Consider the following 13,793-nt stretch of genomic DNA (forward strand, 5'->3'; position numbering starts at 1 on the left):
CCAGCTGATCCGGCCAGCTGATGATATTCAGCTGGCCAGATCATGCCGCTCGATTCCCACTGGCGGACAATGGCAGGGAATCGAGCGGTGATAAGGAAGTGCCGCCGGGGACAAGTGGCAATCGATCCGCGGGGATGCGCCGGCATCGAGCCGCTGGCTCGATCCGGCGCATAAAATGTGCCGTGTATGTCCGGCATTAGAAGCAGCTTTCCAGACAGGGTGAGATGCTGTAAAGATCTTGTGATATGGTACTTCTAGTCTTTAGGGGAAGAAAAAAAACTAATGCTGTTTCTGTGATAAAATTGTTAGTAGGCTTAGCAGAAAACCATTTTCACCATAGTGTCCCTTTTTTAAAGGTTTTTGGAAATGCCATTATTGATGAGTCTAACTGGTATTATCTGTGCTTCATGTAACAAAACCATAACTGTTCAGGGGGCCGGATTATTGTATTTGTGATGCAGGTGACATCTAGCTTTAAAAGATAAAATCATTTTACCAAGAGGTTTAAGTTTTTGGTTTTTATTTTTCTTGTTTGTATTTAACACTGATTTGCTCATGTTATTAATTTTCTTTTAATAGCTGCTCAGGCACCTCTGAAGCCAAAGACACCGCGTGGAACGAAAACTCCAATAAACCGAAACCAGCTGTCGCAGAGTCGCAGTTTGAGTGTGTTGCCAAGCAAAAGAACATTTGACACTGTAAGTAGTATCTGTGCATAACTGATAATGTATACTTCAATACTACGTTTGGATTTCTTTACCAAGGATTCCTTGATTATGTAAAGGCATGCTGTAGCAAAAAAAAAAGAAAGAAAGTGGGAATCCATGCATATCCTGTGCGGTAAATGCTCAGCCTTTAAAAGGACATTCAAGCTGAAGGCGAAAAGTTAACCTGGGGCTTCTTCTAGCCTCTAGCAGTTTATCTGGTCTCTCGCTGCAGTTCTACTTTACTCCAGTGCCCAACGAGGTACTCCAAAAGATCAAGCTGTGGTCATGGGTTTCTGCTCATGCGTGGGCGCATTTGTGCACCTCTCTCGATCGTGCTCCCATGGCTGGGAGTGTTCTGCGATTGTGCAGTTGAAGGGATAGGACCTGCTACAGGTGCTTTGTGATTTTACTACATCTTGGAAGTGCCTCAATTTCGTAAAGATTCTCGGAGCGATTGCAATTTGTCTACTGTAACCACTGATGTGATCGCTCCCAAAAATGCTGGAAGCAGCTAGTGGCATCCCGTAGGGATCCACTGGCGTAGCACTGCAAAAGTGCATTCAGTGAGTCACAACCCTTAGTCTTTGTGAACTGCACAAGCACAGAATGCTCCCGGCCATCGAGAGAGGTGCGCAGACCTGGATGCGCAGAAGCCCTCGACCACAGATGTGATTGGAGATCTTTTGGAGTTTCTTGCGACTCACTGAAGGGCATGCAGAACTGCAGCAAAGGACATGACCAAATAAACTGCTAAAGGCTAGGAAAGGCCCCAGGTAAGTAAAGCTTAAGGGCTCATTTCCACTGAGTGCAGAAATGCAATTCGAATTTTCGCATTAACACTGAAACAATGCAGTTCAATGGAGTCCATTCCATTGAATGCTTTTCTCCAAATGTGTTGTGATGCAGAAAAAATATGGAATACATGCTGTAGATTTCTGCACCACGCACAACCCCACATGCGAATCAGGATTAAAGTTAGTCAATAGTGGCTCATGCCAATTTTCAATGTGTATTTTCCCATCTAACATGCTGCTTTCTTTTCCTGTGTAGTCACAGTGATGTCATGTTGCTATGGAGATTAAAAATTGGATGCAAAAATTAAAAATGCACATAACACATGCGTTTTCCAAATCGCATTCAGTTCCAATATGTGAATTTGGGTATGAAGTGCACAGTATACTATTGGAAATGGGTCCCATCAGTCCGGATGTACTTTTAAGGAATGTGATTGCAAATGGCCTCTGGGCCAGAATCCTAGATTAGGCTTTCTCAGATTATTCTTATTCCAGCCTTTTTCCACCCTGCTATTGTCACCTGTAGAAGTCACCATGGAGACCAAGATGGTAATGCCATGAATTGGCTATCTTTCAATCAATCCTAGCTGCACCAGCCACATAAATTGAAAGTACATAACATATCCTATGCCCCAATATTGCCTGCCCTGCCTTCTCACAAAAAGGGAAAAAAAAGCATGCACCTGTGAACATGGAGGAATGCTGCAATTAATCCTTTACCCTCTCCAAGCTGATCATATGTTGTTCAATGCATACATGCTTGTTCCTTAAAGAGAGTCTGAAGCGAGAATAGATCTCGCTTCAGACCTCATATATAGCAGGGGCACGTGTGCCCCTGCTAAAACGCCGCTATCCCGCGGCTTAACGGGGGTCCCTGTCCCCCCAAACCCCCTCCGTAATGCGGGGGAGCGCTTCCTGGTTGGGGCAGGGCTATCAGCTGCAGCCCTGCCCCACGCGCGTCTGTCAGCGCGTATCTCCGCCTCTCCCCCACCCCTCTGTCTTCCTTCACTGAGAGGGGCGGGGGAGAGGCGGCGATGCGCGTCTGATAGACGCGACTGGAGGCAGGGCTGCAGCCGTTAGCCCTGCCTCCAGGAAGAATATTACCAGCGACCATTTTCTGACCAACTTTTGCGGGGGGTGGGTTGGGGGTGAAGGGACCCCCGTTTAGCCGCGGGATAGCGGCGTTTTAGCAGGGGCACACGTGCCCCTGCTATATATGAGAGCTGAAGCGAGATTTAGTCTCGCTTCAGTGTCTCTTTAAACTACTTCCAACTTGGTTGCCATTCACCAAGACTCCCTTCTTTCTCCTGAAAATTCTTGTGTGTTTTCCTCTTCTACTAAACTTTACAGCTCTAGGTGGGTGGCAACTTTGTCATTCACTCACAAATCCTGCAACTGTATTTTCACCTCAGTTCCAACCTTTCACTTCATCCTGTATCAACTCGGCTACATAATTTCTGATCATACTTGTGGCAGTTCTAGCCACAGCATCCTGGATTGAGACATTCTTTGCCAAGGTTTCCTCTTGGTAAGCAAAATGCTGAACTGTTACACAGAGCTTACGATTTTGTTACGTGGTGTGTCTACGGTTTACCTATGCTAAGCACACCCACTGAATTTTGTCTGTTCCTAGGCCCCGTTATTTCTAGGGAAATTTCCAGCTTCTAAACAGCTGTTGCACGCTAGGTTGATACAATGAGTGCCTTCTGCATGAAAAGACTGGGTCCTTTACAAACAACAAACTTTTAGACTATAGACTTTAGACTATAACTCTAAACTATCACAGATGATCAGTTACAACCTTCAAAAGTCTAATGCCTATATGCACCATAAATATTTATAGACCAATTTTATTTCCACATATAGATCTACTTTATTGCCTGCTACAGTGACACTTTGTATATGCCTAAATGCTGAATTTAGTTATTAATGGTTTTAAAGAGAACCCGAGGTGGGTTCTAAGAATCCTATTAGCACACAGAGGCTGGGTCTGCATATACTGCCTAGCCTCTGTTGCTATACTGTCTCCCCCCAGGCCCCCCTGCACTCTGCTATCCCCCATAAATCACACATCCGTTCTAGCGACACACAGCATTTCGATAGCCGGCTGTTTTCATCTACACTGTCACTCTCGCCACTCCCCCGCCTCCTATTTCTCAGCTCCCCGCCTGCGTCCCTTCCCTCCCCACTGATTGGAGGGAAGGGATGCAGGCGGGGAGCTGAGAAATAGGAGGCGGGGGAGTGGCGAGAGTGACAGTGTAGATGAAAACAGCCGGCTATCGAAATGCTGCGTGTCGCTAGAACGGATGTGTGATTTATGGGGGATAGCAGAGTGCAGGGGGGCCTGGGGGGAGACAGTATAGCAACAGAGGCTAGGCAGTATATGCAGACCCAGCCTCTGTGTGCTAATAGGATTCTTAGAACCCACCTCGGGTTCTCTTTAAGCTCACTATAGGTGTAGGGTTCACCCTTTGTGTTTCTTGTATGCGTATTTCTTATTCTATCAAAGTAAATCTGTACCTGTGTTTCTGGATGTTTAAAAGTGTCTTTGCTTCCCCCAGTGTCTCCTGCTCCCCTTGTATAACTAGAAGTGAAGTGGCAGCTGTCTTACCTAATCCATCGCCTTCTGCGGGGATCGCAGACCTCTTGTCTTCTGCACTTCGCGGCAGAAGCTGTCACTAGGGGGATCCACGCAGAAGAGAAGAGTACTGCGATCCCTGCGGAGTTTGCTGGATTAGGTAAGACAGCTGCTGCTGCAAGTCTGCTTATATGGGGGGGGGTTGGGGTGGGAGGGAGGGAGGAGACACTGGGGACAGAAGGGGACACAGGAGGAGACCAGTTGGTGTAGAACATCTACAAGATGCTCCTGGAACATAGACGCACCAGGTTTAGTATATTTTTTTTCTCCCCTGGTTTTTGCCCTCTAAACCTAGGTGTGTCTTATATTCCTGAGCATCTTATATGGTGGAAAATATGGTAAGTCATCCTTTCAGTTCAACTCCGGCGTGGAGCAGAACTGTGGTGAGTCCACAGGACGGCTGCAAGGGGTTGGAGGAAACCCCAGGTAAGTAGATTTTTGATTTTTAAACAACTTTGACCTTCCCTTTAAAAATTTAGAATGTCTCAACACATTAGCCTCAATTCACTAGCAATTTAGACTAGTCTACTGATGGTTTTTAGTCTACTGATGGTTTAGTCAGTTGCATCAAAGGGGAAATCACTATTACCAAATGTTTTAGACCTGTTTTTAGACCTGGTCTAAACCATTTGGTAATTAGGTGGGTAAGGCCTCCTTTCCACGAACTGTTGAGCTGTGTGCTCAGCAAGCAGTTACCAGGCAGCAGTAAGCAGTTATCATGCAGCAACAGTTACCAGGCAGCAGTGAGCAGTTGAGCGAGTTTGAGAGGCATTTCACTGCCTTTCAACAGTTCGTGGAAGGGAGGCCTAAAGCAGGGGAAATGATCAAAAGATGCAATTCACAAACAAGTAGCTATGACTGACATCCTTCTGCTTTGATTAGCTCTCCTTTGCATACAATTAAACTCCTGCATAATTAATTCAAAAGGTTCCATCCTCACATCTAAAATACCTCACAGAATTACTTTACCGACAAGAAATCAGCTGGTCTAATCACAGAGAAAAAGTGGGCGTGGTTACTCCTCGTTTGCCGTTGTGAATTGTGTAATTACTGAATGTTAGACCAGGTCTATAAACAGGTCTAAATCATTACACCAAACCATCAGTAGACTAAAAACTATCTGTAGACTAGTCTAAACTGCTTAGTGAATTGAGGCCATTGTCCATTTAATAAAATTCACTGGAACTCAGTGTCACCTGGGTTGCAATGGGTAGATCTTCCCCCTTTGCAGAAAATGGCCCTGGCCTTTTCTGTATTAAAGAAAATGTAGAGCCTTATTTCTGCAAGGTGACAAAGGCTACACACTGGAACCAGGCTGAAATGGGGCTCCTGTGAATTCTGTTATACAGAAGACATGCTGGGGCATTCATGCTGACAGGCCGGGATGGCCGGCATACTTTAGTTTGAAAATTCCTCAGCTTTGGCAGTGATGAAATGCCTTTTATGTTACATACTTTCAAACAACAATGTGCAAATTAGAGTTGAAATTGGTGGAAATTTTGTACCGACTAAACAGCCTTGGTTCTAAATACAAAGTACCCCTCAAACATCATCTTATACTTTCTCTTGTAAACCCTTAAAGGAAAGGTTCAGGGAGGGTGGGTAAAAAATAAAAATCAAATTCCACTTACCTGGGGCTTCCTCCAGCCCGTGGCAGGCAGGAGGTGCCCTCGCCGCCGCTCCGCAGGCTCCCGGTGGTCTCCGGTGGCCGACCCGACCTGGCCAGGCCGGCTGCCAGGTCGGGCTCTTCTGCGCTCCAAGGCCCGGGAACTTCTGCGTCCCACGCCGGTGCTCTGACGTCATCGGACGTCCTCCGGGCTCTACTGCGCATGCGCAGTAGTTCTGCGCCTGCGCAGTAGAGCCCGGAGGACGTCCGATGACGTCAGAGCGCCGGCGTGGGACGCAGAAGTTCCGCGCCTTGGAGCGCAGAAGAGCCCGACCTGGCAGCCGGCATGGCCAGGTCGGGTCGGCCACCGGAGACCACCGGGAGCCTGCGGAGCGGCGGCGAGGGCACCTCCTGCCTGCCACGGGCTGGAGGAAGCCCCAGGTAAGTGGAATTTGATTTTTATTTTTTACCCACCCTCCCTGAACCTTCCCTTTAAGCTCCCATTCCAGCATAGGCTTACCACCTGCATTTCTGGAACTGAGATAGCTTGGGCATGACTGATTGCTTCCAGAGGCAAAGGTTTTCTTGCTCCATTCATGAGGATGGGGTCCTGGTGCCAAATACAGATCCCTATATCAGACTACCTCTTTATTGGATCTTTTTGCTTTGTGAAAGGATATTAGAGTTGTTGCTTTCATTGCCTGTGTTCTAATGCGTACTATTAACTTTTTGCTTTGCACCAGTGAAGTGCAGCTCCTTGCTGGCAAAAAAAAAATGACTATAAACACATATCAATGCTGAACAAATGTCTTTGCAATTGCCATTTAAATAGTGTAAACTGTCAGGGCCCGTTTCCACTTGTGCGGTGCGAATCGCCGCGGTAAAAATTCGCATGCGGGTGTATGCGAATTTTCATGCGAATTCGCATGAATGACGCTGTATGCGAATTTAACCATGGCAGTGCCTGTGTGCTTTTCCACTGATTCCATGCGAATTCGCATGAAAATTCGCATACACCCGCATAGCGGTATGCGAATTTTGATGGCTCTGCCATGCGGATTTTTCACACGGACGAAAAAGCTCAGAAATCCTGACAAGTGGAAACAGTCCCATCCACTTGTATTGGCTATGCGAATTCGCATGCGGCAAACGCATGCGAATTCACGATAGTGGAAACGGGCCCTCAAAGGTATCTTGAAAACTGACTGGAAGTGAATGGCTTTCTGTAAGGGACAAAAAAACGCTATACCGAACAATAGTCACCAGTTCACCAACAGCAAAACAAGCAGCTTTTACCTCCGCCTATTCAAACCAGTCTATACAACATTAGTTTAGTTCCAGGCTGCTTCCTTTTAAGTTTATATTTGTCGTATTTGTTTTAACTGAGTTTTACAGTGGACTAACAAAATTGTTTGGCATTTTTTATCCAAATACATATATATATTTCAGGTGTCTGGGGTTGGGGTTGTACCTCCATTTTCTGCCAATGGTCGCTCCTTCTCTTCTGGTGTCCGTTCCAGCAATCAACCCAACGTTAAGAGGCAGAAGCTTAATCTTGCTGATGCCCCTAATCCTGTAGTATTTGTGGCCACAAAAGACACAAGGTAACTGTCTCTTCATGCTTTCCAAAGAAACCTGTAATAAGAAGATAATGGAGAAGATAACTGACTTTCTAAATAAAACAAAATAGAAAAATATGCTAGTTTCTCGTTTCCTTCTACATTTAAATGTTGTTGTTTGTAATTTATGTGATTTGCAGTTCTGTTCTGCCAACTGTCTATTTAACCAGGTCCTTCAAATAAAATGAATGTTGAATGAAAAATAAATGATTGGCAGCTTTTACTGGGAATGGAATGTATGGTGTCTGTCTTACAGATGTTACTTACTGGGGAGTGTAGATCTCATTTAAAGTTAATATTCAGATTGAGTGCCACTGTGCTGAATACAGTAAATATACATGCATGCAGTATGTAGTTTTCTTCCCATATTTTAGCTGGATGGAACAAAGCCATAGCTGTGGGGTCAAAAAGTAGGTTAGGTCAATAGTTGGTGGCATATTTGGTGTCACAGCGTTCCAGTGGCCCATTTGTGAGTTGAATCTTGACAAAACGCCGAGAATGGTGGTGAACATCATCTGTTTTTTTTTTTTCCCCCTCACTGCTCTTAATCTACCTGCTGCCACACATTAGATTTGTGTGCTCTGTAAGTACACTGAAATTTATGGATCTAGTTGTCAGAGGGTTAATAAATAGAAGCTATAATATGCTATGTGTGGGAAAATTAGGGCTCTCTCCTCTACATAATGATTTTTTTTTCTAACAAGCATTGTTCTGGAACAGCAAGAAGAAAAGCGTGTCAAGACTTGATGGCCTCAGCATCACTGAGGCCAAATCCAATGTGCACAGCTCGTAGCAATCTTTTGCTGCTGTGCTTTTTAAGCTGTCTTGCACGTGTTCATCCCATGTAATAAAACCTAACCTGTCCCTGCGTCATCTTGTCCCTGTGTCCGTGTTTTTTTGCAACTGCGCATGTGTACAGCACGGACAGCCGTTGGGCCAGGAGGACGGAGCTGGGCAGCCATGTGCGCGCGCATGCGCCGGACGGGTGCGCACGTATGCGCACTAATATGCAGCGGTGTCACAAGAGACCTAGAGCCCATTTTTAAACAGGCTTAGGTCTACTAGTGAATCAATAAAGGCGTTTTTATATTTTGTGGTGCCTCTCACTGCCACACCATTGCTAAACTGTAATTACAGGTTTGAATCTCGGCCAGAATACTATCTGCATGAAGTTTGTATGTTTTCCCCACGTGTGTATGGGGCTCCTCCAGGCACTCGGATATCCTCCCCAATCCAAAAAATATTAAATAAGTTTAACTGGTACACCCAACCCAAAATTGGCCTTAAACTATGGTGACAGCATTAGACTTTGAATATGTTAATGATTAGGCTGTGAGCCTACAGGACAGTAATTTTGCTTACTTGTGTAGTACTACAGAAGACGTCAGTGCTATATATGTAATAATAATTATACAAACATTCATACATTCTTGAATGCTTTATAATTACTGTATAAACTCCCGTACTTTTTTTTTTATTTTTTGTAGGTGCTTAAGGAAATCTTTGTCACACATGGAAATGCGCAGAGCTGCTCGTCGCCCTAATCAGCCCTTGAAGATCAGGCTGCCGCTGCCTCCAAGACCACCTGGGCTTCTTCCCTCCCTGGGTGCAGCTCATCCTGCCAGTACAAGTGAACCCATTGTTCTGGAGGACTAAGTGACTCAAAACTGCTTTTTCCTGTGTAGAGAGATTTCCTGCCCCTTTTTGACCTTTTCAAGCCAGTACTTTTCCATTAATTTACAGACACCATTTGTGCTTGAAAATGGAAGATTCCCTTGTCCCCCCTCTTCCAATAAAGATGTCAGAGGTACAACTCCAACTTAAAGAGTGATGGGGCATATTTTCTGCAGTTTCACATCACAAGTCTATGATTGAGAGCTATATATATATATATATATATAATTTTTTTTACCTTCATCTTACTCCCTTGGTCAGTTGTTGGTGGGGGACCCACTTATGCCCGGTCATATCCCACTTTTTATGTTCTTATGCTCTTGGTATTTTTTTTTTTTTATTTTTTTTTTGTACAATTATTAACTTGAGGTCCATCAGTAAAAACAACAAAATTAACATGTGTTCTGAGATTTCTGTAGACGGTGTTACTGATGGTCATGAATGGATGGTGTGGTTTGAACTGAACTCTAGGAACGAGTATTAGCTTCCAACTGTAGCTGTCATTGGTATTGTGTAAGAAAAAAAGGTTTCAGACTAAACCATTTTTAACTAGCAAATTGTTAGTGCAGAGCTGTAAAGTTTGTGAGCATTTCTCTCGTTAGCCGGAATGTAAACCTTTTAATTAAGATCTGAAGTTCCTTAGACCTATTTTTTGAGACACTGGCCCCGACCCATTTCACTTAAGTTTTTCCTAAGTTTTCTTCTTGGTGATATTTCGCATCTTATCTGCAAACTGCCTTTTAAGCCACCAACAAGTAAGAAAATGCTCAGAATAATTTTGGCAGTGTTTTTTCACCTACCTTTTGGTAATTTTTCAATTGCAGAGTGCTGAAAACTTATTTGAAACAGAAGATGAAAATTATCTCCTAGGAGAAAAAAAAAGTGAATCGGAATGGGCTCACTGATTTTATAGACTTGAGCTATGAAAAAAGGCATTACATCTGCTGGACATGAACAATTATAAAACCTGTTTCATCCACACAAAAATAAGTTTTGCAGGATTTTGTCTTAGTAGAAATTCAAATTTTGAATTTCTCAGCTCTAGGCCAAGCAATACTTTTGAGAGGAGGATGAGCAAGTGGCACCTAACTGCAGGGACTTCAAAGGAAGGTGATCTACTGTAACAATAGATGGTGTGTGTGTGACCACTCTCTGTCCCAACACATCACCACAGGGAAGACTTACAACATTGAGGGGCACCTGTACAGGCTCAGATTTTCAGCAGATTTTCTGTTGATCTTGAACAATGATTTTGGCTAAGGCAAATTAAAAGTGTGTATGTAGCTAAACTCTGTGCATGCGATCAGTTGCAGAGTATTTATTTATTTTTTTAATCTTTTATATGAGCTCATTAGCTGATGTCATATCATGTTTTATGGGGCTGTATTCCAAGAAGGGGTTGCATAGATAAAATTATACATTATAAAATGGTTCCCTACTGAAAATCACAGTTAATACTTTAGGTGTGTTCCATATACATATTTTGATACCATTAAAGTAATCTATATTCACAGTAATTTTTTGAATGTTATTTTACCTAAGGTCCCAATTCACTTATGAGCTACATTTTTCTGAGTTGATTGAGACTTTGATAGTAAAATCACTTGGGCAAGGGTGACTTGTGCCTAAAACACTGTGCTGTGTAGTGACCTGAATAATTGGGTTAATTCCACATATCAGGTTCGTTTCCTGTCTATTTTCATGTATATGGTTGATTAGCCTTTGTTGGATTGTGAGTTGCCTAGGAGAGACTCCTTGTAATAGAACTCTTTACAATTATATAAGTGGGCTTCAGACTTCTATTAAAACATGTACAACCCAGTTTACCAAATAGTTGGAACACTTTGTAAAATATAAAGAAAAGTAGAATACAATTGTTTGCAAATCATCGGTATAATACTACAATCACATAGTTATCGGGCAGCACGGTGGCGTAGTGGTTAGCTCTCTCGCATTGCAGCGCTGGGTCCCTGGTTCGAATCCCAGCCAGGGCACTATCTGCAAAGAGTTTGTATGTTCTCTCCGTGTCTGTGTGGGTTTCCTCCGGGCACTCTGGTTTCCTCCCACATTCCAAAAACATACGGTTAAGTTAATTGGCTCCCCCTAAAATTGGCCCTAGACTACGATATTTACACTACATAATATAGACATATGGCAATGGTAGGGATTAGATTGTGAGCTCCTTTGAGGGACAGTTAGTGACAAGACTATATATATATATATATATATATATATATATATATATATATATATATATATATATATATATATATATATATATATATATATATATATATATATATATATATATATATATATATATACACACACACACTGTACAGCGCTGCGTAATATGTCGGCGCTATATAAATACTAAATATTAATAATGGTTACATAGTTATTTGGGTTGAAAAAAGACATACAGTACAGACCAAAAGTTTGGACACACCTTCTCATTCAAAGGGTTTTCTTTATTTTCATACCTATGAACATTGTAGATTAACACTGAAGGCATCCAAACTATGAATTAACACATGTGGAAGTATAATGCATAACCAAAAAGTGTGAAATAACTGGAAAATATGTCATATTCTAGGTTCTTCAAAGTAGCCAACTTTTGCTTTGATTACTGCTTTGCATACTCTTGGCATTCTGTTGATGAGCTTCAAGAGGCAGTCACCTGAAATGTTTTTCACTTCACAGGTGTGCCTTGTCAGGTTTAATACGTGAGATGTCTTGCCTTATAAATGGGGTTGGGACCATCAGTTGCCTTGTGGAGAAGTCGGGTGGATACACAGCTGATAGTCCTACTGAATAGACTGTTAGAATTTGTATTATGGTAAGAAAAAAGCAGCTAAGTAAAGAAAAACGAGTGGCCATCATTACTTTAAGAAATTAAGGTCAGTCAGTCTGAAAAATTGAGAAAACTTTGAAAGTGTCCTCAAGTGAAGTCTCAAAAACCATCAAATGCTACAAAGAAACTGGCTCACATGCGGACCGCCCCAGGAAAGGAAGACCAAGAGTCACCTCTGCTGCGGAGGATAAGTTCATCCGAGTCACCAGCCTCAGAAATCGCAGGTTAACAGCAGCTCAGATTAGAGCCCAGGTCAATGCCACACAGAGTTCTAGCAACAGACACATCTCTCTGTTAAGAAGAGACTGTGTGAATCAGGCCTTCATGGTAGAATATCTGCTAGGAAACCACTGCTAATGACAGGCAACAAGCAGAAGAGACTTGTTTGGGCTAAAGAACACAAGGAATGGACATTAGACCAGTGTAAATCTGTGCTTTGGTCTGATGAGTCCAAATTTGAGATTTTTGGTTCCAACCACCGTGTCTTTGTGCGTTGCAAAAAAGGTGAACGGATGGTCTCTACATGCCTGGTTCCCACCATGAAGCATGTAGGAGGAGGTGTGATGGTGTGGGGGGGCTTTGCTGGTGACACTGTTGGGGATTTATTCAAAATTGAAGGCATACTGAACCAGCATGGCTACCACAGCATCTTGCAGCGGCATGCTATTCCATCCGGTTTGCGTTTAGTTAGACCATCATTGATTTTTCAACAGGACAATGACCCTAAACACACCTCCAGGCTGTGTAAGGGCTATTTGACCAGGAAAGAGAGTGATGGGGTGCTGCGCCAGATGACCAGGTCTCCACAGTCACCAGAACTGAACCCAATGGAGATGGTTTGGGGTGAGCTGGACCGCAGAGTGAAGGCAAAAGGGCCAACAAGTGCTAATATATCTGTCGGTCTGGGGTGCCCCTTTAGCAAGGGGAGTTTTCCTCGACCTGTGGAAAAGGTGAGACGGGGACCCCTTATGGTGTAGTATCGTTAGGAAAATTTGGAGAAACAGAATTGTGAATAATATATACTCACAAAGGTGGGTTGCAGTCCTGCAACCACAGTATTGGCCTGCGGAAAAAAAACGTTTCCACTCGGTAGCCCGGACCCTCTGGATCTGGGTGGTCGCTCTCCTCCTATGGTCCTGTACCCTGGTTGGCCGTGTCGCCCAGTGGTAGGGATGGCACCTCAGAGAGGTATTGGATACACAAGTAAAAGCACGTCGGTGGAGGCGCCCAAATGTATGCAGTGGTAGTAAAATTGGTAACGGAGGTCTCTTACCTCCAGAAGAAGACTCTCATAAGTGGAACAAGGGAGTCTTTATTTAAAAAAAACAAAAACCGTTATACTGTAGACAATGCGTTTCGAGGGACACAGCCCACTTTCTCAGGTCAATAAAACAGAGATTACCTAAAATCAAAGTAGTAGTTTCAAAACATTTGCTTAAAAATCTGCACGGCAATGTTACTGTACATCTTTCTGTTGTTGTTATTAGCACTATATCTGCATTGTTGTACACATAGGCATTACCTAGAGATCTAGTATTGGTAAGTAAAAATATAAATTATAAAAATGTACTATAATGTGTATATATATAGAATATAAAAAATCTTTACAAATAACACACGTTCTGGCTTTAAAAATGAGTGAGTCTATGCATAGTATACATCCACTATAATAGTCATACATGATGCAACAGCACTATTGCATGAGTGATTACCAGATAGAAATAGCCTTAGTGTGAATACATATTAACCACTTAAGCCCTCAGTCGTTTTCACTTTATGCATCCGAGCAATATTCACCTCCCATTCATTAGCCTATAACTTTATCACTGCTTATCACAATGAACTGATCTATATCTCGTTTTTTCCGCCACCAATTAGGATTTCTTTGGGGGGTACATTTT

General features: G+C 43.1%; 1 protein-coding gene and 1 long non-coding RNA gene across 3 annotated transcripts in view; one reads left to right on the forward strand and one right to left on the reverse strand.

Annotated features, from left to right (window-relative positions):
- Nucleotides 1-9,434, forward strand: part of MTA2 (metastasis associated 1 family member 2) — a 65,687-nt gene extending 56,253 nt beyond the window's left edge. Inside the window, exons 16-18 of the mRNA XM_068260241.1 lie at nt 580-698; nt 7,195-7,349; nt 8,852-9,434. Coding sequence (XP_068116342.1) covers nt 580-698; nt 7,195-7,349; nt 8,852-9,020 — 443 coding nt within the window. The 3' untranslated portion in view covers nt 9,021-9,434. The remainder of the gene's footprint in view (nt 1-579; nt 699-7,194; nt 7,350-8,851) is intronic.
- Nucleotides 7,122-13,793, reverse strand: part of LOC137538204 (uncharacterized) — a 31,024-nt gene continuing 24,352 nt past the window's right edge. For both annotated transcript variants that reach the window (XR_011024709.1, XR_011024710.1), the window contains exons 3-4: nt 9,839-9,904; nt 7,122-7,380 (exon numbers count right to left, since the gene is read on the reverse strand). This is a non-coding gene — a long non-coding RNA (uncharacterized lncRNA). The remainder of the gene's footprint in view (nt 7,381-9,838; nt 9,905-13,793) is intronic.

This window comes from Hyperolius riggenbachi, chromosome 11 (assembly GCF_040937935.1).
Source record: "Hyperolius riggenbachi isolate aHypRig1 chromosome 11, aHypRig1.pri, whole genome shotgun sequence".
In the NCBI taxonomy this organism is placed as follows: domain Eukaryota; kingdom Metazoa; phylum Chordata; class Amphibia; order Anura; family Hyperoliidae; genus Hyperolius; species Hyperolius riggenbachi.